Here is a 23,526-nt window from a genome sequence, read left to right on the forward strand (position 1 = left end):
GAGGGGTGAGCTGGTCGTGGGGTGGAGCGAGCTTGAGTCCACGCCCCCCCCAGGCTTGGGGAAGTGACGTGTGCGGACAAAGGCAGAGGCCGCGAGGTGTCTGGTCCAGTAGAGTGGTGGTGGCTGCCTTGGGCTGTGGTCCTTTCCACCCTACTTCTCGCCTCTCCCTTGTCTCTCAGGTCCCGAGAGCCCCTCCCGGGTGAGTAGCGCGAGGTGGGCAAAGGGGACGCGGCTAGGGAGGAGGGAGGGACTCCCAACTGTCCAAAGCGGTGAGGCCCGCTAGTCAGGTGACCCAGGCCTGTCCCACGTGCATGTCCCTGGGAAGTCCACCGACCAGACCTGGCCAGGGACTTTGGTGACTACGTATCGGGTTAAGAGAAGCCACGTTGTCGGAGGCTGGCAAGACATGTACTCTCCCCATAGCCACCGAAAGGCCCTTTTCCGTTCTCAGTTTCCCTTCTGAGATAAGAAAGCAACTACTGCAAGGCTGGTGTGAGGAACTGGTGCTGTGCTTGGCTCACGACCTCGTGGTTAAGTGCCCGGTCGCACAGGTTGCTATCATGTTTAACTAGCTCCAGCTCTGACCAACACAGCGACTACAATCATTAGCCCTTGGGGCCAAGGTCAGCCTCCTTATAGGGAGACTGCCATCTCGAAAAGCCCAGGCTTTGCTGCTCTACCAACTGTGAGACCATTTTTGTCTTTTATGCTTTTGATAAGGGGTTGGAACAGCTGGTGTCAGAGGCCCTGACTGGGGTGATGGCAGTGATGCATGGTATGGTCACCCAGTGAGATCATGAGCTAATAGGAGGGTCCAGAACTATATGAGGAGCCTGGATCCTGTCCTCAGTTCTGGTTCCAGTTTCCAACTATGTGATGTTTTTAAGGCGCATCATTTCCTTTCTCAGCTGATTTTCCTGTCTATAAATGGGTGCGGAGGAGGGAGGTGTGGGGGGAGGGGGGGCTGTGTAGTGTTGGAGGTACTTGTGGAATGCTCTGCTGGAGGCCAGAAGCCATAAGATAAGAGGTTAGAGTTTTCAACTGTGAGGTAGTTTTGGGTGTACAGGGAGGGGAAGCTTGTGTTTGTATCCACATTGACCATCAGTTTCACTGGTTATATGACCTCATAGAACTTTCCTAGGGTCTATGGGTTTTGAGGGGGGTGTTAACATTTTCCTCACTTGATCTTAGGATTTGTGTTTGAGATTTTAAAGAAATATTTTTCTATTCGGTTATGTGTATTTGGGGGCTGTACATGTGAGTGCAGGGCCCTTGGAGGCCAGAAGAGGGCATTAGATTATAGGAAATGGAGTTACTGGTGGCTGTGAGCCAGCCAGAGTGGGGTGTGCTGAGAAGAGCAGCCAGTGCTCTGGCAGCTGAACCATCTCTCCAGCACCTGTTTGAGAACCAAAAGCTCAAGAGAGTATACACCTTCCTTCCACTGGGCATCACCTGACTTCCCAGAGGCGCCTGTAATCAGCCTTTCCATGAAGTTCAGTGTCACTTTCCTCATTGAATAAAAACAAAGAGCTGGGCAGTGGACAGTTGTGGTGCACACCTTTTAAGCTCAGCACTTGGGAAGCAGAGGCAGGTGGATCTCTGAGTTCAAGGCCAGCCTGGTTTACAGAGTGAGTTCCAGACCAAGCAGGACTATATAGTGGAAGTCTTGAAGAAATAAGCAAAGAAACAAAAAAAAAAAAAAAAAATGGGAAAGGAACATTGAGGCAAAACATTTGGTTTATTTATCCATTTATGTTGTGACCCTTGAGGTGAGGGCTGGGGGAGGGGGAAGCTGTGCATCTGCAACTCTTGTTTCTTCCTTTATTTTTTGATACAATGTTTCATGTAGTCTAGGCTGGCCTCAAAGTCACTTTGTAGCACAGGATGACTTGAACTTCTGACTTCCTGCTTCCCCCTCTGGAGTGCTGGGATGACAGGCATGCACCACCGTGTCCAGCTTTTAGGGTACTGAGTCTTGAACCCAGGGCTTTGTGCATATTAGGTAAGTACTCTGCCAACTGAACTATTTTTGTTTTCTTGAAACAGGGTCTCACTGTGTTGTTCAGGCTAGTCTTGAACTTCTGATTCTCCTGTCTCAGCCTCCTGAATGCTAGAAATATAGGCAGATATACCATACCCAGCTAAGTGTCAGATCTAAGCTCACACAGCTGGTAAGTAGAGCCAAGATTCAGGTCCAGTTCACCCTACTCTCAGAGCCATTTGTTCTTTTGTTTTGAGACAGGAGCTTACTATGTAGACCAGGCTAGCCTAGAACTCACAGATCTTTCTACCTCTCCCACCACACCTGGCATACTTGTGTTTTGAGACAGGGTTTCTCTGAGCAGACCAGTTTGGCCTTGAACTCAGGAACCACCTCTCTCAACCTCTGGAATGGTAGAAATAAGGACCTGTTCTGCCACACCTAACACACTTTTTATCTCTTGTTTAAAACCTTGTATGGCTAGGGGCTGGAGAGATGGTTCAGAGATTAAGAGCAAGCACTGGTTGCTCTTCCAGAAGGTCCTGAGTTCAATTCCCAGCAACTATGGTGGCTCACCACCATCTATAGCAAGATATGGTCCCCTTTTCTGGCCTGCAGGCTGAGCACTGTATACATAATAAATAAATCTTTACCAAAAAAAAAAAAAAAACCTTGTATAGTGCCCAGAGGTGGTGGCAGTGGCCTTGGTGTTGGCTGACACCTTTAATCTCAGCACTTGGGATATTAGAGGCAGGTGGATCAAAAAACAAAACAATAGCCTTGTATGGCTGTGGCCAGACTCCCTACTGTCTTTTTTCTCTTTCCTCTCTCACTCCCCCTCCTCCCCTTTCCAGAGCACTCATTTTCACAGGTCCAGCTGCTGTGCACACAGATCTGGGACAGGCACCACCCACCAGGCTGCTGGAGGGCTTCTGTAACTTTAGGCAGGGTTTTGTTTATTTTGCCTACAGTTGCTTTCAGGATTTTTCACAGGAATGTTACAGGGTGTGGTGACTGTAAAGGCCTGCTGGTGACAATTCATACATCCTTTTTTTCTCTCTGGGTCCTGGGAAAGGAGATTAGCAAGGCAGCTGCCCAGTGGAGTGGGAGGTGGCTAGATGACTCCAAGGATGTGCAGGTGATAGTCTGCCCATGAGCTAGCCTAGCATACAAACATGGCCACGCTCTCCTGATGGCCATGCAGTTTCCTGTAGTAGGGGGATGTTTTTCTTTCTTTTTTGATTTCTTTCTTTCTTTCTTTCTTTTTTTTTTTTTTTTTTTTTTTTTTTTTGTTTGAACTCGGGGTTTCTCTGTGTATCCCTGGCTGTCCTGGAACTCACTTTGTAGACCAGGCTGGCCTCAAACTCACAGAAAGCTGCCCACTGGCACTAAAGTCAAGTGCTGCCACCACTGCCACCTGGCTGGGGGTGGGGATATTTTTGTTGATGTCCCTAATTCTTAGGAGCCTTCAGGCCACTCAGTGCACACTAGAGGTCCATGTTCCGGCAGAGCCCCAGGAAGCCTTCACAAATCAACTGTAATAGCAAATCAGCCTTGGCCTTGCATTTCTGGGCCTGCTTGTGCCCCGCCTCCCCACCCTGACTCCCAGCTACTTCCTAGAGGCAAGTGGGATTCTTATCAAATAGATTTTTCAACTTTGGCATTTAAAGGGATTATGTCATAGGCTTTGGGTAAAGCAGAAAAATAAAAAAGTGTTGGTAACAGCCTGCAGTGTCATCTGTTTTGGATGGGTGGTGTAGGAGCCTCCAAGAGTGAGAAATGGTCACAGCTGTGTATGCTTGCTCAGTCATTCTACCCCAGCTAGCAAGTGTCGTTGACTCGAGCACTGTGCAAAGGGTGTGCCAGGTCAAGGCCCTACTCACAGGAGCTGGGGGCAGAGTGGCAGAGAGCCTCCCTTACCCAATTTTCCTGTCCTCTGGTAAGAAATCTGAAATCTTTCTTAGGACTTGGGGGCAGCAAGGGGGCATGGCTGGTTGCTGGGCCAGCATTGAGCTGGTGCAATATGGAAGAGGACTGAGTGCTGTCCTAGCTGGCTTGCTAGGGCTGTGGGACATACAGAGAGGCACCTGACAGCCTTCTTGTCCTAGGTCATCCTGTCAGTCCCCAACCAGGTACATAGTGATATTCAGGCTGGCGTTTCCTGTCTGGTCTGGCTTTCAAGCCACAGTACTGATCTACTTGTAGAGGTGGTGGCCCTAGGCACTGACGGGTCTTCATATTTCTTGTGGGCCAGAGACTTAGAGCTGAAGGCTGCCACTGTCTTCCCTGGGTCACTGTGTAGCATACCACTGTCTTCCTTGGGCCAGTGCTGCTTCTGGTGGAGCATTGTGGTAAAGGAGTTTGGTATTTAGAACCAGGATCTCCACCCTGTTACACCAAGGGCTCCTTAGGGGTGCAGGATGACTGTGCCTTCCTTTGGCCCCAAGCCCTTGCAATGAAGAGCGCAGTTGTGGTACTGGGACTGGTGACAAGTGGGGCCCTCTTGATTTCCTTGTGTACTTAGCAGAGATCATATGAGCCCACGGGGTCCCGTTCTGGTGTAGGCCTTTTCTTTGCTCACTGGGTTTGCTCTTCTCCCGGATTCCCATGGTGACAGTCCACATGACAATTGAGTTGAGAGCTGTGACTCAGGTACTCAGTGACACTGCCTGTCATGGTGGTACCTGGGTGGGCAGGCTTCAAGGTGGTCATGTTCCTGGGGCATCCCAGCATTCTCTCTGACTCTCCAGGCTTTGCCCTGGGGTGAGACGCTGTTGCCTTCAAAGAGCCTATGTCATTGCCCATCAGACATGGCGCTCAGGACCCAGCTGGTGAAGTGTGAACTGCAGGGTCCTGTCCAGGAAGCCAGTGTTCTAGCGGAGACCCTTAAGTTCAGGACAGCATTGTAGGGACAAGCTGCCCTGGTGGGGAGAGCAGTGCATGGGTGGTTAGTTTCCATGTGCACAGTGAGTAATGGTGCTATCTATTCCTGGGCAAAGGATGGGTGCTAGGCAGTGTCTGAGCAGCAGCCATCACTGTCATCCCTGTTGCTACTGCCGCCACTGATCTGACACCCTCAGGCTTGTCCTGGGTGCTTCCTTGCTCATTATTGGAAGTTTAGGATTGGTTTTGAGACTGACAGCTTTGGGAGCTACTCAGCCAGCACTGGCTTGAGTCCTCCTCAGCTTCTTACCCACTACCACTCTGGCCCTGTCTACCCATACCACGTCGTTTACTGTACCGTTGCTTGTCCCCATTCAGAAAGAAGTCCTCTAGAGCTTACACAAGGCTCTGCCATGGAGAGCTTACCTGGTGGTGTATTCCATCCATACTGGAAACATACGAAAGGGGTCTCGCCACTGACTGGCTGTTCATAGCCTTTATGAAGCCACATCAGGACAGAGGAGCCCTTGTTTTTTTTGCTGCATTTAGCTGCTTTCTGTTTTCCAGTCTCCTACTGGACTATGTACATCAGATCCTCGAAGTAGCTGGGACAAAGGAGTGCCAGCCACTTCTGAGTGTAGTGATTGTGGTCCTCCACAACATGTGGACAAGCTGGGGTGGGCGCGGCCAACCCAGTGTCACTTTGCTGAAGGGCAGGCTGGGCCAGGGCTGGACTATGGTTTTGTGATTCCCATGGCTTTGTTCCCACATTTCCCCTCAGCTAGCCAGTGTTCAGGAGCCTAGAGTTCCTCCTGACTTCTTCTCACTTAGCCAACTCCTGCTCATCCATTACCATCAGCACCTGTGTTCCTTTCCTCAGAGCCTCAGTAGCCTCTGGCTATGTCCTTACTGTTGAAGTCCAGTATGTGCCTAGTTCCTGCCTGTTGCTTCCTGGGACACAGCTTGGCACCTGGCAGAGACCCCGCTCTGAAATGAAGGGCTGGTCCTCCCTGAGCCGTTCACTTGCTACCAAGGGACAAGAGAGACATGAAAGTTGCTCGGGCCTCCTGGGTGGTCTCCTGTGGTATCCATAGCAGAAGGCAGGGGCCCTGCTCTGGGGTTGTAGGTCATCGAGTCAAGAGTCTATACATAGATTCAGAAACAAGACACCAGACTACAGGGTTCCTTCCTTTGGTCATTTTGTAAAATGTCTAGGGTGCTGGGTTGTTATCCAAGAAGTAGGTGACTATTTAGGTGGCTGGACATTGCTTTCTCTAGACAATTTTCTGCCTCACACAGTATGGGGCCCTTTACTCTAGAGGCCTCCTGCCATCTGATGCCCTGCTCATTTTTCTTCTTCCTTCTTCAGAGAAGCAAAGCTGTGGTTCGCAACAGCACAGCTGGTGGCATCATGACAAGTGAGGTGATTGAAGATGAGAAACAGTTTTATTCGAAAGCCAAGACCTACTGGAAACAGATCCCGCCCACGGTGGACGGCATGCTTGGGGGGTATGGCCACATCTCCAACATCGACCTCAACAGCTCCCGGAAGTTTCTGCAGAGGTTTTTAAGGGTAGGCAGGTCTGATGTCCTCTCCAGGAGAGGCTGTGGCTCTGGTGGGGCAGTGTGGGGAGCCACTTCCACACACCACACTGCGGGTTCTCTGTTCATCTGTTGGTGGCTACCACCAAGGCCCCGAAGAGCTGGCTTGGGTGGTGATTGGGTGGGACTTGTGGGCTGAGTTTTATCTCCAGGCCATGCGTCAGGAGCTGGCCATGCACTGGGGACTCAGCTGTGTCAAAACTGCGCACTCTGGGAACAGCCTCTACTGTCCTAAGGGTGCTGGGCTGTGAGTGGTAACTGTCCTCCTGTGACTCCTTGTCCTGCAACTGTCTATGTCCTCCCTTCCCAGCTTGTTGCAGCACAGGGGTGAGGCCTGCAGGAGGCCCTTACCCTTTCTCCATCCCCCCCCTTCCCATGGTGCTCAGCAGTTGCCCTGCTTGCATTTTCTGCATCCTTAGCGCTGTCACCCTGGGGTCCCTTGAGTGAAAGGAGATTGTGTGTACCTGTTTTCCTAGCTGTCACCTTGAAGTGGAAGCTGCCTTTAAACTGAGAAAGTATTCCACTTGCCCCCTTATGCTAGGCCAGTGCAGGAACCTCACTCTGCTTCCTGGGACTCATGAGAAGGGTCCTGCAGTGGGGGAATCCCTGAGGGTCATATGCTGCCCTGTGTTTTAGGAAGGACCGAACAAGACAGGGACTTCCTGTGCCCTGGACTGTGGTGCTGGCATTGGAAGGATCACCAAGCGCCTGCTCCTGCCGCTCTTCAGGGTGGTGGACATGGTGGACGTGACAGAGGACTTTCTAGCCAAAGCTAAGACCTACCTAGGGGAAGAGGGCAAGAGGGTGAGGAACTACTTCTGCTGTGGGCTGCAGGATTTCAGCCCAGAGCCCAATTCCTATGATGTGATCTGGATCCAGTGGGTGATAGGTAAGAGTCCCATTGCCATTCCCCATGCTCATCATGCCCCCCCCCCCCGCGCGCGTGGTGCCCCACCAGCCTTGGGAGCCTAGTTCTGCCCCCTCAGTGAGCCAGCAGCCGAGATGCAGCTCTCTCCCTTTTCTCAGGACTGTGAAGAGACACCTAAAGCCCCTGAACCGCTGCTATCTAGGGGAACAATCCTAAGTTGTCAGTGACACTGATTTGGAGATGTGAGAATGAGTTTTATAATAGAAATGGCTCAGCAGTTAGAGCATTGACTGTTGTTGCGAAGGACCTGAATGTTGGTTCCCAGTACCCATATGGTGGGTAATATTCAAATGTAGTTGTAGGGGATCCAATGCATGTGCGTGCACATCAGACACACATGGTACAAATACATACATGCAGGCCATGGCCATTCTAGAACTTGTTCTGTAGACCAGGCTGGCCTCAGACTCAAGAGATCTGCCTGCCTCTGCCTCCTGAGTGCTGGGACTAAAGGCATTCTAGCTAGAGAGAATCATTTTTTAATTTTGAGACAGGTTTCTCTGTGTAGCACTAGCTGTCCTGGAAATCGTTTTGTAGATCAGACTGGCCTTGAACTCTCAAATCCACCTGTCTCTGCCTCCCAAGTGGTGGGATTAAAGGCATGTGCCACCATGCCCACTTAGAAATTCTAAAGATTTAAAATGTGTATGTATTGAGTTTGAAGCCAGCCTCGTGTACAGAGCGAGTTCCAGGACAGCCTCCAACGCAATACAGAGAAACCCTGCCTCGGAAAACAAAACAAAAATGTATGTATGACTGCCTGCATGTCTGTGTACAATGTGTGTGCAATACCCATGGGAGCCAGAAGAGGGCATCAGAGTCCTCTGGAGTTGGAGTTACAACAGCTATGAGCTTTCATGTGGGTGTTGGGAACTGAATCCCGGTCCTCTAGAAGAGTTGGGGCTTTTAACCCAAGTCATCTCTCTAGCCCCTAAGTCCTTATCTTTTTATCATGTCCCCCACTCCCATCTCCTTATGTAGCTTAGATAGCCTCAAACTCAAATCCTCCTGTCAGGTGGTGGACTCACAGGGTGTACGGCCAGGCCAGGCCAGGCGTGTTTGCAGGATTTGAAAGTGTGTAACTCTGCACTCCTGCTATGGCAGTAAGGATGGGGTAGGGTGCCCAAGTTGCCTCATCTGGACTGCTATACACAGGGCTACTGGCACTAAGAGATGCTTCCTTAGGGGGCTGGAGCACTAGTGTAGTCACTGGGCCTGAGCCTTTTGTTTGGGAGCTTTCAGCTCCACCCTGCAATCCAGGCCTGGGAAAGGTGGGTGGTATGCCCTGCAGGCATCAGAGCACCCAATCAGGTTAAAGCCCAGCTCTGACTCTATGCGTTTGTGTGGGTGGCTTCAGAACTCTGGCCTCCTCTGACATGAAATAGGGCTTAAAACTGAGAGAGACACCAGCTTGATGGGTCCATGCTGAGGGTCACAGACACACAGATACATGCATGTGCACACAGCTTCTGTTCTCCCCAGGCCACCTGACAGATCAGCACCTGGCTGAGTTTCTGCGCCGCTGCAAGCAGGGCCTGCGCCCCAATGGCATCATTGTCATCAAAGACAACATGGCCCAGGAGGGTGTGATCCTGGATGATGTGGACAGCAGTGTGTGCCGTGACCTGGAGGTGGTACACCGGATCATCCGCAGTGCGGGCCTCAGCCTCCTGGCCGAGGAGCGCCAGGAGAACCTGCCAGATGAAATCTACCACGTCTACAGCTTTGCCCTGAGATGAGGCCAGGGCCAGAGCTGGGGGCCAGCAGCTGGCAGGCCACTAGACACACCTGTCATCACCTTTGACTCCAGTGGGAAGGGACGAGCCCTGGGAAGCTGTGCTGTGGTTCGGGGCAGTGCAGCCCTGTCACTCCAACACACCCTGGCAACTCCCCACGGGCTGCCACCTATGGAACTGGCTGCCAAGGACCTCAAGTGTATGAACTGCTGTTCCAGGAGAGCCACACATGGTTCCTGCCAGATGGTACCACTTACAAGAATGGTCCTCTTTGGTGATGGGTCACAGCAGCCTGCAGTAAGGGAAGGCTTCTTCAGCTCCTTGGGAGCTCCTCCCTGATAGGCACTGCAGTCAATAAAAGAGTGAACCCTCTTCTCAAATGCCCCAGGCAGTCTGGAGTGATGCTGTGTGGGGACACAAATCAGATCACACAAGGACACTGAGTTTAATCTTATATTTTTAATCATTTCTGCTCACTCCCAGAGGCCAAGCAGTCTGGGAAATGCCTGCAAGGGCTTAGCACTAGAGAGGAGAGCCAGCTTCTGGTCTCAGTGATGTGTCTGGGGAGCTCCTCACAAAGCCAGGCCCTTTAGACAGACTGTCCTGTTGTGCTCATGACACCTTTAAGCAGAAGGCAAGGTCCCCGAGACCTGGATGCAGCATGAGCAGAGCTGCCACCAACCACAGATCACTAAAGGCTATAGGATGGGGCAGACCTCTAACCCAGAAGATTACCACTCCGGTAGCCTCAGTGCCGTCTCTAGTGCCTCAAAGCACTGTGAGACTTGAAGTGGCAGAGCAGGATCTAGCTGGATGGCCCAAGGTTTTGGCACTGGTCCCTGAAAGACCCACGTATGTGCCTCCCCACAGGGTCAATTGGCCTCTGCTGACCTGCTTAGCTCCTGATTAAGAGGGCAGATATGTCCTATCCACACCAGTCCTTCCAATGTGGCTGAGACTTGAGAATGCAGAGGGAGGCGGCCATGCCTTTGGCCTCCAGGACACTACCCTAAGTTGTTTCATATCAGTAAAGGGTGAAGCTTGCCCAGATAAAAGACCCTCCGAAGGCAGTGGCAGGTACCAGGTCTACCCCCAGGATGGCTTCAGCCAACCCACACCATTCCATTCCAGGGTCCATCAGCAGTTGTCTTCTGTGCCACTGTGCGCACTGAGCAGGTACCACTTGAGCCTGTCAGGCAGGGGCAGAGCTTTGACCTTGGTGTCCACAGGCCATGGCCGCAGGCACAGCCGGATGGACACACGGCACAGGTGTTTGAGAGGTGGTGGGTAGCTCTCTAGCTGCCTCAGGGAGGCATGCAGGGCCTGGATCTTCCCTGCCAAGCTACCCACTGGGTGGATGCTGAAGTTCTCAGGCAGTTGGAGCCTCTGGGAGCTAGTCACCATAAGGTCCAGCACAGTCTCAGCCTTATGCAGAAGCTCAACATGACTATCGTCTTCAGCGCAGCCCGGGTGGGAACACAGCCTCTCAAAAATGAGGTTGAAGCCAGACCAACAGGATGCACCATGCAGGGAGCAGTTGTAGGCAGCCCCAGACTCCAGCAGGAAGCGCAGGAGGGGAAAGTGCAGCTTGAAGCTCTTGAGGCAGATGTGTGTGAGCGACTCGTGGGCTGGGCACTCACTAGGGTCAGCCCCATGGGCCAGCAAAAGCTGTGTGACTTGGAAGCAGAAGTGGTTGATCATCGGGGCCTCCTCCTTGTCCCCACAGACAGTTTCACCCAGCAGGAAGATGATACATGTGAATACAGTGTCCCCATCCTTGGTGGTGGCCTTGACATCTGCCCCTGGAAGAGCCATGGAAACAAAATTGAGGTGGCCAGCAGTCCTTACCAAACAATGGTGGGGGGGGGGGGATGAAGCGCAGAAGACATGGCAGCTGCTATGGACAGATGTAGAGCCTCACCTCCCTCCAGGAGAAGCCGGATGTTGTCTGTGTTGTGGATCTGCACTCCATCGCTGCTAGCCAGAGCATGCAGCAGTGCCGTCTTCCCTAGGAAGAAGAGGGAGGATGAGGCCAGTGTGCCCACAGACGGGTGGAAGCAGGGTTCTCAACGCTGAGGGAAGAGCTTCTAGATTTTCATTCACACAAAAATAGGAACAAGAGGATTAGCAAGGTCAGGACCTGTCTGCATCCAAGCACAGACACAGGGTACACTCACTTCTTAAAGATGCCTTCTGAGGCAGCGTGGAGATAGTGAGCACTCTCCAGGGTGCTGGACCACTCTCCAGGGTGCTGGATCCAGCCAGGCTGGCACCCTCCTCCTGTATGCCAGCAGTGCCTATGCCATCCTCTGGAGCCAGCCCCCGGATGCTCTCCTGGCTCTCCCCAAGGATGGCCAGCCTCCCACCAAGGCACTTACCATTCTTGTCAGCTGCATTGACATCTGCTCCAAGGTCCAAGAGGCGCTGCAGGCAGGGCAGACGTTCAGGTTCCTCGCTGGCCAGATCTAAGGGGCTACTCTCATGGATCTGAGCCAAAAGGGATAGCAGCCATGTTGGCCTGGGGCCTGAAAGGCTAGTTGGTAAATCTACCACACACACCCAAGCTGACTGGACCCAACTCTTACCCGGTCCCTCCTGTTGATGTCAGCTCCATGGCGCACCAGCAACTCCACCATGTCGGGCTGGTTTCTCAGGACAGCGATGTGTAGTGCTGTGTAATAGGTAACAGGGTCTGGATACAAAGAAATGCAGGTCAGTCTCTTCTCAAAGGTTGGGGACCTGGCCTCAGAGCCTCTCCCCAGCACTGCCACCTCAAGCCTGCAGATGCTGGGCCTGAAGTCCTGGTGTTGGCCTCAGTTTCCTCTCTGTCACTTTCTCAGGACTGTTCCCAAGAAGCATGCAGAGTGTGCTGTGCTCAAGCCTGGCAGTGCAGCCAGCCTTTTGTTTTCTTGAGCCATGCTCTCACTACAATGCCCTGGCAGGCTTTGACCTTGCCAGGTATCCCAGAACCACTCAAGATCCTTGTGCCAATAGGCAGTGATGGTGCATGCCTTTAATCCAAGCACTCAGCAAAGGCAGGGGTATCTCTGAGTTTAAGGCCAGCCTGGTCTACAAAGCTACACAGAGAAACCCTGTCTCAGAAAAAAAAAAAAAAAAAAAAATTCTGCTTCAGCCTTCCACCATGCTTGGCTACAACCAGGCCACATGGAAGGGCTTTGGAACAGATGCTGCCTTCTGCTTACAGGATTCCCAGGTGCTTGCAGCCTCTGAGCATGGTTTCTAATGAAAGATACAACAGCTGTACTGTGTGGGTCAGCACTGGCCCCACATTAGCTCAGAGGCAGTCCTACCTGTTTCTATTGCCTGGGGTAACAGCCAATGGCAGGATAGGAAGTTGGCCCTTCATTATCCCGGATGCTTAAGAAACCTATGAGGCTTGCTGTAACTGATGCCTAGTATGGCTACTCTTCCCAGCTCTAGGGTCTGAGCAAAACCTGCAGAACAGCTCAAAGTCACAGGAAATCACCTTCCCTTGGCTCTGGGCACTACCAGTGCAATTTCACCATAATAGAAGTGGGATTAATCTGGAAGCTGGGGCATTTAATCATATGACAGAAGCAATACCACTCCTGTGGGAGTAGAGGTGCTATGAGCCAACGCAAAGCCCACAGGACTGGGGGAGCCACCCAAAGGAAAAGAATAAGCAAAGTCACTGGGTAGATAAGAGGAAAAGTAGAGGCCAGGCCTGGCTGCCTAGCCCATCTTGCTGACCTTCAAAATTGAGGTTGGCCCCACTCTGCAGAAGGACAGCAGCTGCCCGAGTCAGCCCCAGCTCAGCCATCTTCAGCAAAGCATTGCTCACACCTTCCTGGTAGAATGGAGAGTGGGCCTTCTGCTCCAGAAGCTCAGTGAGGGCCAGGATGCGGCTCTCCTCGCCGGCAGCGTAACTGCACAACAGAGGCAAAGCAGATGCGGTGGGAATGCTTGGGGACCAGCTGCCCTACCCTGTGTGCCATTCCACAATCACCCACAAAAACTGCTCATACTCGGTAGGGCAGAGCCTTTCTTGTTCAAGTCTAAAATGGTTTCAAAGCCATCCTTCAGCTTGCTACCAAGGGGCTGGCTCTGTCCAGCTCTCTCTCACCACCATGAAGGCGGCCTCAAAGCCCTCACCCTTCCTAGTCAACACTACCTACTAAGAGTTTCTTGGGCCTGGGACTGCTCCACACCTTGCCCCAGCTCTGATAACGGCCCAAACACCTTCACTTTCAGATCCACCTTCTCTCCACGAAGTTCATCACTCGCTCTTCTCCCTAATCTCACCCACCAGACCTCTTATAATATGTTGGCCCCAAGGTTCGACCAAAAAAGCTTATCTGGGGCAGCCCTCCAGAATATGCTAGGCTCCGCCCACGGAGGATGGCAGCATCTTGATGTGCAGCCCTCCAGCCCCGACTCGGAGTTCTGGAAAAGCCTGGCAATGCACTCAGAGGAAAGAGGTGATGTGGTTTAGAAAACACTTCCCTGGTGAGACTGACAATGCAATCCCAGTTCATGATGCCCCACCTCTGCCCATAACACCTCGTGCATCCCACACCACACTGCTGGTCTGGGTGCTCGCCTGTCGCAGCGCTCCAAATACCCGGAGAGCCTTGCACAGGGCACAAGAACCACACCCGCTTCCTTTCTCAGAGAGAGGGACCTGCTGTCTGCAGAAAACGCGCTCAGCCACAGCCAGCTCATCTCCCTTCTGGCATCCACGCACAGGGAGCGGCGCCGAGGCCCAAGTCCTCCGCATTGCAAGACGCTGCGAGTTAGCCTCGAGCTGGAGCTCGCGCTCGGAGCCACACAGCTCCCGCCGCGACAACCACAGGGGACCACAGCCACTCACTCATCCAGGGGCTCCTGACGCTCCAGGTCCTGGATGCCCAAGGCGCCCAGGATGGCGTCCACCAGGGGCTGGTATTCGAAGATGATCCTGCGAAAGCCGTGCAGGAATGGCATGGCGACGGCCGTACGTCCCGACACACACACACACACGCCACCTCTTCTCGATCTACCGGTTCAGACCCGGCGCCGGTGACCAGTCCTCTGCCCAGGCCGCGGTTCCGCACCGGAAGTGTCTTTGCCACACCTACTTCCGGTCCTGGCAGGCTGGTGGGGGCGCAAGTTCGGCCACAGTGCCCCCTGCCGCCCAGGAGGACCTCGTGGGCACTCCTCATTGCCCCGGCTCCGCCCCTCCCTATCCCCCGCGGAGCTGCTAGAGGGCGTCCGAGCTCCGCTTGGGCTCATGGCCAGGCTAATTAATACCAGGCTCCCTTCCGAGGTGATGCAGACCCTGTTCCTAGCCAGGACACTGCTCCCTTGCAGCCTTCTTGACTTTGGCCACTGCCTAAGGAAGAGCTGCACCCACCTCAGTCTGCATTCAGGCTGCGTGGCACCCAACTCTTCACTACAGACGCTGGGGACAATTCTTTATTCTCTGTCTCTTGACCCCTGGCCAAACAGGCTACCCACTTTTCCCATTTCTCGCTGGAAAGAATCAAGGAACCTTCATGTCCTGGTCTGTAAAATGGGCATAATCTCACCTGCCTAAGGTCCTAGACCCTGAGCTGGGAAGCAAGAGTGGAGACATAGCAGGAAGAGACTGTGGAGGGACCAGTCATCTCCCCGCCCCCCCAGGAATCTGAGAGGCTGAAACTGACTCCTGCAGCAAGGCCCTGGTGATTCTAGATGGCCAGTTATGGGGAGGTGTCAGTGTTCCAACCCTGTATCAGGGTTTGTGATCTCTCTGCTTGGCACCTGCCATCTGCCATTGTGCAAGAGTTGACTGGCTGGGAACAAAGTTTCTTGTTTGTTTTAAGACAGGAGCTCATGTAGCCTAAGTTGGCCTTGAACTCTCAGAATGGCTAGATTAGCCTTGTACTCCTGAGCCTCCTGCCTTCACCTCCCAAGTGCTGGGATCACAGGCTTAGCTCCAGGATGCCCCAGAACACCAACCCCAGTGTGCATTGGAGTCTCTTACATAGAATGGCATAGCAGTTGTGTAGATCCTACACACTCCTGTCAAATACTAAATCAGCTGGAGATGACTCTGCCTGCACCCAACAGTGTAAATGTCAGGTCAGTAATAGTTTACTGGGTTGCAAACAAACAAACAAAGAACCTATACCAGGGGTTGGAGAGATGGCTCAGCAGTTATGGACCCGTATGGTGGTTCACAACCTTCTATCTGTTACTGTAGTCCCAGATGATCTGATGCCATCTTCTGGACTCTGTGGACACCAGGCACAAAAGTGGTGCATAGACGGGCATGCAGGCAACTCATTCATACACAGGAAAAACAATAACACAGTTGCATCTGGGGGTTGGGGATGCGGCTCAGTTGATAGACTGCTTGGGTAGCATGCATGGAACCTGGGGCTCCACACCCAGCACCATGTAGAATGGACATTGTGGCTTCTTGCTTCAGGTTCAGTCCACCCCTTCTTTCCTCAGTGGCTCCAGCCCTGACCCAGAGCAACTTCAGTTTACCCTTATGAGATCTTTGAGACTCTTCTTTTAAATAAGGACACTTTGAAGGTCCCCAGGAGCACCACTGGAACCTCTGTAATGGTGAGCCCAGATGTGGTCCTTATGGTCCTAGCCTCAGTGTCTTCTCCTACAACTTGATCATTCACCCGGCTCTCAAAGTCCTAGGTCTGGTGAAAGGCATCTTGATGTCACCAGTGGCTGACAGAGAGACAGAGTAACAGTAAGAGCAGAGCCAGTGAAATGGCTCAGAGAGTGGAGGCTTGCCACCAAGCCTCATGACCTGAGTTCAATCTCTGGGACCCTCACGACAGAGGAAAAGAACAGACTCCCACAGGTTGTCCTCAACCTCTACACACAGTGGCATGAGTGGACACATGCATACATAAATGTAAATACATGCATAACAAACAGATAAGAGTTAACCTGCATTTATGGAACCCTCCCTGGGTCCTAGCATTTGGGCTAAACACTCTACAAACTGATTCTGATAAATCCTATTAGACAAATAACACTATACTTTTCATGTGCAAGGAATCAGGCTCAGAGAGGCTACAGAGATTTCTCAGTGAAACACAGCTGGGTAGAGATTCTTCCCTGTCTGTGGGGCCTCTCTACACACTGTCCTCCAGCAGCTCAAAGTCCCTTCAGCTTCTCTGTCACTGGTCCCTAAGAGGGTCCAGACTTGCAGGATGAGGGAAAACTGATCTTTGCCCTTTCACAGCCCTTAGGCATCAGTGGAGCCAGCCAGCTCCCCAGGCTCCTGTCTTTAGAAAGCCCTATGCCCCTTGACCCCTCCTGTCAGCAAGGGCAATTCTGTTTCCTCCATCTGCCTCCCATTAAGGCTGTCAGTCATAGCTCCTACTTCAGCTCTGACCCTTCTGTCTTCTCCTCACCACTGCCCCTCCTTCTCTACTTGAGCAGACAAGCCCCATCCTGCCACCCAACTCCAGAACTCCTCAACCCAATGTGGGACAAACACACAATGCTCAGACCCTGGAAAGGTTTGTGCCTACTCCCTCATGGGATTTATGGGTTATTCTGAATAAATGTTCAGAGGTAACCTTAACATATAAAGAACTTTCAAATCAATAAGACAGTAAAAATCACTCACAGGGTATAGACACAGGACATGCAGATGTGAACCACAGGTAAAAAGTCAGCAAGCACAGGAAGAGATGGCCAGCCTCTTTAGCTGTCTATCAAAGTGACAACAGGGACAACCACACCTTTAATCTCAACATTCAGGAGGCAGAAACAAGTGGACATTCTCTTCAAGCCCATTTTAATCTATATATCAAGTTCCAGGACAGCCATAACAACAAAATGAGACTCTGTCTAAAACCCAAAAAGTGTGTGTGTGTGTGTGTGTGTGTGTGTGTGTGTATGCATGCACATGCACGCACTTTTGAATGCTTGCATGTTCAAACTTACAGACATCAGAGGACAGCTTTTTGAAGTTTGTTCCTTCAACCGTGTGGGTCCTGTGGATTGAACTTAGGTCTTCAGTCTGAGCAGCAAGTGCCTTTATCTACTGAGCCATCTTGCTGGCCCATCCATCTTTGTACTTCTATGAATTTTTTTTCTTTTGCAGTATGTCCTTGTCTTAGTTAGGGTTTCTGTTGCTGTAAAGAGACACCATGACCACAGCAACTCTTATAAAGGAAGATATTTAATTGGGGCTGGCTTACAGTTCCGAGGTTTAGTTTATTATCATGGTGGGAAGCATGGTGGCATGCAGGCAGACATGGTGCTGGAGTTCTGGATTCTCAGACAGCAGGGATAGAATTGAGTCACACTGGACCTCACTTGAGCTTCTGAGACCTCAAAGCCCGCCCCCAGTGACACACTCCTCCAAGAAGGCCACATCTCCTAATAGTGCCACTCCCTAGTGACCAAGCATTCAGACACATGAGTCTGTGGGGGCCATATGGATTCATACCATCACAGTCCTACTAGAGACTTGAAGTTGGACATAAGCGGAAGCTAAGGAACAGCTGAAGGCAGGTCCAGCATCATAGACCTTGCTCCTTCTCCAGACCCCATCTGCCACCAAGAAGGTTACTTCCCCAATGCCCCTGAACTCCTTGGTCTGTCCCCCCAAGCCAGAGGTGGCATAATCCTCATTTGACTCCCCACTAGCAGAAGGTCTCCAGGGCTTTCATAAGGGTGAAAGGTCAGTGTCCTTGAGGGTGGACTGGTCCCTCATTGATCTTTGGAAAGACACCCAACTCTACAGTCAGTCAGACAAACTACACACACACACACACACACACACACACACACACAGGCTCACTTTCTCAGACACAACATATAATTCATTTCCTCTCATTGGTGCTCTCTCATCTGGAAGCGCCGCTGCCAGGACAGGTGGTGCCTTGGCCCCATCCCAAGTCCTCCGTGCCTCTCATGAGAGGCTGGTCTTTAGCCAGCTGCGCCCCTTAGAAGGCCCTCAGGGGGAAAAGGGGGAACGCCCCTTTCTTTCCACATTTACTTCCCTTTGCATGCTTCTCTCCATCAAGTGAAATATTTGGAAGCCATGGCTGCCACCATAGGACTGTTCCATCATGGCGGAGAGGTCTAGCCTCAGTCTTTGGGCACCGAGCAGATGAACTCAGCCTCTTCCTGAAGTACTGTAATGGTTCATCACCCTCTGACTTCCCCCTTTCTTTCCCTTCTGCTTCTCCACCCTTATGGCGAAGTGTGCCTCTGACTAGCAGGCCCAGCTCATTTGGCCCTGTTCAGCTCTGGTCCCAATGTGGAAGACAGATGGCCCTAATTTGTAAGTTCCCTCTGTGGGCTCAGAGGGGAAACGGAGGCACTGGGAGCTAATTGAGAAGAGATTTCCTACCCCTCTCCTGGGACATCTGACCAGAGCCCCTCTCTAAGATGAGATCCCAGTTTCAACTGCTCAACCTTGCAGCCTGTGTAAATGGTCTGTAGCTTTGGGTCATGGCATGGAGCTCTGAGGCCACTTATGGCTACTCTGGGCCCTGGCTATGCCCCTGGTGGGCAGTCTGGGACTGTGATGTGCACACTAAGAGATAGCCCCATGGCATCTTTCTCATCATCAGAACCATCACAGGCCCTGAGTACCCTGGCTGCCCCAGCGTCTGCTGTATGCCTAGAGGCCACAAACCCAGGGACAGGGGATGGTGTGCACAGAGTCACAGTGTCCCTAGCTGGAGGACAGCAAGGATTCTGGGCTGGGGATTTCCCTAGCCTTCGCTCAGCCCGAAGGCCTATCTGTCCAAGCAATGGATGAACTGGGTGATTGATTAGTTTCTTTCCCACTCCAGAATCCAGGGGCCCTTCAGAGTCTGCCAGTCAAGGGTGCTGACTGTGACTTCCAGCTCCATATGTGGAAAACATGGCCCAGACCTGTCCCAAATACCAAGTCACCTCTACCTCTGAGACTCTAGCCTCCTGTGCTTTGGTCAGACCACCCAGAGGACTGTAGGTTCCCTGATGCTGAGGTCTGCTCCACTGCTGGCAGAAGAGTGTGCATGCGATCTGACCCCAGTGGTCCCTCATCTCAGAGGCCCACTGGTGCCTACTTGGCCTCAAGCCCTGGCAGCCTGGTGTGGGGGGGGGGTGGCGGCTGAGAGCTCAGGAGAGAGGCCTTCTGCCCCCCTCTGACTGCTAAGCAAAGCTGACCTGGCCTGCCAAGAGCCAGCAAGAGGGCTTGGATTCCTGGTGGGAGGAAGGATGGGCAGGAGTTGGGGCCGGGGGCTTTTGTTCCTGGAAAGACCAGTCCTCTGTGCCCTGCCTGCCCCGTTGATAAAACTGACTTAGGGCAGGAAGGACCTGTCGCCATCCGTCAGGGAGACAGAGTGGGCCCATGGCTGCTGGAGGAGGGAGAAGGGAAATCTGATCATTAAGAACCTCTCCTGGATGTCTGGGGAACTTAATTAAATTGCTGGAGAGGGCTGGGAGAGGGCCACATCTGGAACCAATATGTGGCCTGCTGTTTTCCCTCTTTCCCTTGGCCCACATCACCACTGGATCAGGGAATTCAGCAGAGAAGAAGGGAGCTGCACCCCTAGACACATGGAGAAGGGGAGAGACAGGAAGGGACTGGAACCCAAGCCAGAATGACACTATGATGGAGACAAACAGAGAAGCAGGGGTCAAGAGGCATAGGTCTGGGGCTCAGTGCATGGCTCAGTAGGGAGAACACTTACCTAGCATGCACAAGGCCCTAGGTTCAATCCTCAGCATTGCATAAAACCTGGTGTGGTGGTGCATGCCTGTGATCCCAGCACTTGGGAGGTGGAGACAAAAGGATCAGTTCAAGGCCAGCCTGGGCTACATGAGACAAATAGAAAACACACATCTATTTTACAGGGGGGGAAGACTAAGTCCCACAGAATTCCAGAAATGAACAGGCCCTGGCACCAGTCCTGTGCATAGCCATATTTGCCCTGACTGACACCAGATGACAGACACCGGGACACCCTCTGCTGTGGATTCTGTCATTTCTCTGTTGTAGTTCAGAGGGAAGCGAGCTGCCCCTGTGGCTGAACCTAGGCTGGTTATAGGGATTTGATCCTGGGCCTGTCTGGACACTGTCTAGCTGTGCTCTGTGGGCCACTTCAATTGGAATGACCTCATTTAGCAGTTATTTCATGCTGGCTGGTGCTGGGCATGGGGCTCTTCTCTAGGGAGACCACAATGTATCCAGCAGGCAGCTGGTAGGAGCCAGCAGCTGAGGCTGAAGTTGTCCAGAATGTGGGGGTGAACTCATGCAACAGGGTGTGTTCTCTCTCTCTCTCTCTCTCTCTCTCTCTCTCTCTCTCTCTCTCTCTCTCTCTCTCTCTCTCTCTCTCTCTCTCTCTCTCTCTCTCATATGGAGCAAGAATCCCCAGCTGAGTCAGTCCTCCATACAAGAATGGATGTATGGCTGACCAGCCTTGACTCCTGGGGACATCCCACAATGGCCTAGGCCTCTTTTGCAGCCAGTTTCTACAGCAATCCAGGCTTATTTGCCAGTTGCCTCCCAGGTCCCAGGCCCACAGGCCCCAGCCAGGTTCCCTGCTCCCCAGGCAGGGCTGTGAGGGAGAACATATTTCCCAGCCTCCTGCCTCCGGGGAAAGCTTTGCTCTCTTCAAACCTAACATTGCTCCTTCCGTGTGACCTCCTTTACATCAGCGTTGTGCCTGCAGAGGCTCTGTCCTCAGAGGAGCGCCCACATGTGACAGCTGGGGCCCTCACATCCATGTTCCAGAGCGGCTCAAACCCTGGCACTGCTACTCTGTCTAGTTCCTGCCCCACACTGTTATCACTCGCCTGCGCACAGCAGGCAGGGGGTGGAGCTTATGGATGTCCAGGATCTTGGTGTATAGGTGTGAGGATGAGTTACATCTCTGCTCCTGAGAGATTTTTGAAATGTCATTTGAACTCTCTGGTGTAGTGGGGAAAGAGGCACAGCAAGACAAAGACCACAACAAAGAAAAAGAAAAAAGCTGACTGCAGCTTCTGCCTGAGCAAGTTGGGCCAGCTAGTGTTCTGTGGGTCTGTCCCACACTAAAAGTCCCCGCTAACTGCCCCTACACCTGCTCCCCTTTTGCTGGATGCTACGCGGTCATACTTCCACCATGAGCCCTCACCTTTTGTCGCCTCGGTTTCCCTTTAGTACAGGCTCAGCGGCCCCTCTGGACTGAGCCTGTCCCCAGCAGCTCTAGAAGGTCCTCCATAGAACTGTCGATAGGCACGGGCTTGGTGGCACACACTTTTGGTCTCGGCACTGGGAGGCCAAGGCAGGCCAAACTATGAGTTTGAGGCTGGCTTGATCTGCATAGTGAGGCTCTGACTCAAAATAAAACAAACACAAACAACAAAACCCTGTTGATGGTTACTAAGCCTGGGATTTAGAGACATTTGAGTGTCAGGGGAAGGGAAAACAGCTGTATGTGCACCACCAGCAGACCAGGCCGCCTGCTGCACCGTATAACACAGCTCTGTTAGCAGAGGAAGATCTGAAGGAATCTGGGAAGCCATCTGCAGTCGACAGGGGGCATGCAGCTCCACCCAGACTACTTCTGCGCACTGCACATGCGCTGAGCTGTGATTCCTCCTGGAGGAAGAGGGATCCCTTCTGGAATCTGGGGGCCAGGTATCATAGGCAGGTAGGGTGGGAAGGGGAAGGTGGGAACCCATACTGAGGAATGTGGGTGATCATATGGGCAAGGGTGGTGGGGTGCACAGGGAACAGTTGTCAAAGCCTGTTTAAGATTCCCCAGGAGGGACCCAAGGCAGTGGCCCTACCACAGGCAGACCACATGAATCCTTGAAACAAAGGAGTGAGAGACCTCATCCCTGCTCCTGTCCCAGACCCCTGACAAGGTAGTGATGTACAGATTTCAAATAAACCATCCTCATTAGCCACACATTTTCTGCTGGGAGAAAAATAATGCTGGTCCCCATGGAGAGGAAAAGGAGGAGGAAGAGAAAAAGGAAATTTCATTATTATAGATTGTTTTATTTAAAAGTCCTCAGGCCTCATCCCTTTGCAAAAACAGCAGAGGCTGAATCTTTTCTCAATGGTTCACTGTCCTGTGAATGACAGAGAGATGGGGGTAATGTAAGGCTCTCCACAGAAGCATGTGTTAATCTGCATGCCTCAAGAAACTTAAGCAGACCACTAAATCCCACTAAATCAGAGGGAAAGAAAGCTGGAAGGGGCCTCCCCTCCATCTTTTTACCCTCTTTTCCCCACTTTAGAACTCTGTTCCCTTTGGTCTTAAAAATAAGTCATATTTCACCCCCCCACCCCCTCACCCTGCCACTACCAAATATCAGCAATCAACCAACTGAGGAAGTGGGAGCCTGCAGGGAGTTCCCCAGATTAGACCCTTGGCTTAATTATTTAGCGCCTGCCTGGATTGGGTAGGCGGAACGTGCCCTCCTGGCAAGGGTTCAAGAGTGAGTTATAAATGAAAGGAGCAATTATAGCCCCAATTAGCCATCGAGCTGGGAGCCTTGTCTGAAGCCTTGGGCCCTGCCCGGGCCTCTCTGCACCCCAACTCCTCCCAGGCACTGTCTCCCTCCACAGCGAGAGTAATTACAGTAAGATGTTGCTGGGCCTAGGCAAGATCAGGGCAGCACCCCAGGGCTTCAGGGAGGTCCTGGGCACCTCCAGCCTTGACTGTTGCGCCAACACTTAGGGGCTCCCTTCTGATTTCCCTGAATCCAGAGGAAGAGGCAGGAGTTTGAGCTGAGGGAGGGTTAGGGTTCGCTTGGGATGTCCAAGTGTTCACCACTGTGAGTACTGAGAGTGACAGCCCCATTTGGAAAACACTTTTAAGTATTGGAGTGGATGAGCACAGCAGAGTTTATCCCAAGCTTAGGCAGGCCAAGTCCTTGGGCACTAGGGCTTGTGTCCTGATGCCCACTTACAATTTATCAGTATGCAGTAGGTACTCAATAAATCATAGTGGGATGCGTTACTTGGGTGTTTTTCTTTTCTTTTTAAATATTATTTTTGTTTTATGTACATTGGTGTTTTACTTGCATGTATGTCTGTGTGAGGATGTCAGATACCATGGAACAGGAGTTATAGACAGCTGAAAACTACCATGTAGATGCTGGGAATTGAACTCTGTAAGAGTAACCAGTGCTCTTAACCTCTGCACCATCTCTTCAGCCCATTGGATGTTTTTCTTTTTCCTTTCTTCCTTCTTTCCTTTTCTCCTTCCCTCTCTCCTTCCTCCTTTATTCATTCCTCCCCTCTCTTTCCCTCTTCCCCTCCTTCCCTCCTTCCTTTGCTCCCTCCCTCCCTCCTTCCTTCTGTTATAACAGACAGACTCACTGTGATACATGCCATCATTGACTTTAGGGTTTCCAGGAATCAAGACAAAAGGGAAATACAATGGTTCCCATTATTTGGCTGTTTTATATATTTA

At 52.1% G+C, this 23,526-nt stretch overlaps 2 protein-coding genes across 3 annotated transcripts; one reads left to right on the plus strand and one right to left on the minus strand.

The window, feature by feature from the left end:
• On the plus strand, nucleotides 1-9,510 carry Ntmt1 (N-terminal Xaa-Pro-Lys N-methyltransferase 1). 2 transcript variants are annotated; one of them, XM_051185125.1, is made up of 4 exons: nucleotides 1-199; nucleotides 6,234-6,373; nucleotides 7,195-7,355; nucleotides 8,877-9,510. In XM_051185125.1, exons 2-4 carry the CDS (start codon nucleotides 6,276-6,278, stop codon nucleotides 9,131-9,133), a joined length of 516 nt encoding a protein of 171 aa, XP_051041082.1. In that variant the 5' UTR covers nucleotides 1-199; nucleotides 6,234-6,275; the 3' UTR covers nucleotides 9,134-9,510. The 2 variants fall into 2 exon arrangements, with proteins under 2 accessions (XP_051041082.1, XP_051041081.1); XM_051185124.1 differs by having other exon boundaries at nucleotides 7-199; nucleotides 6,234-6,437; nucleotides 7,103-7,355.
• Nucleotides 9,511-9,623: 113 nt separating this feature from the next.
• On the minus strand, nucleotides 9,624-14,197 carry Asb6 (ankyrin repeat and SOCS box containing 6). The gene is made up of 6 exons (XM_051185119.1): nucleotides 13,983-14,197; nucleotides 12,863-13,038; nucleotides 11,716-11,822; nucleotides 11,509-11,617; nucleotides 11,052-11,138; nucleotides 9,624-10,932 (listed from the first exon to the last, which is right to left on the minus strand). The coding sequence occupies exons 1-6, from the start codon at nucleotides 14,093-14,095 to the stop codon at nucleotides 10,268-10,270; spliced, it is 1,257 nt and encodes a 418-aa protein (XP_051041076.1). The 5' UTR covers nucleotides 14,096-14,197; the 3' UTR covers nucleotides 9,624-10,267.
• Nucleotides 14,198-23,526: the final 9,329 nt, after the last annotated feature.

The sequence above is a fragment of the Phodopus roborovskii genome, unplaced genomic scaffold (genome assembly GCF_943737965.1).
Source record: "Phodopus roborovskii unplaced genomic scaffold, PHOROB, whole genome shotgun sequence".
Lineage (NCBI taxonomy): Eukaryota > Metazoa > Chordata > Mammalia > Rodentia > Cricetidae > Phodopus > Phodopus roborovskii.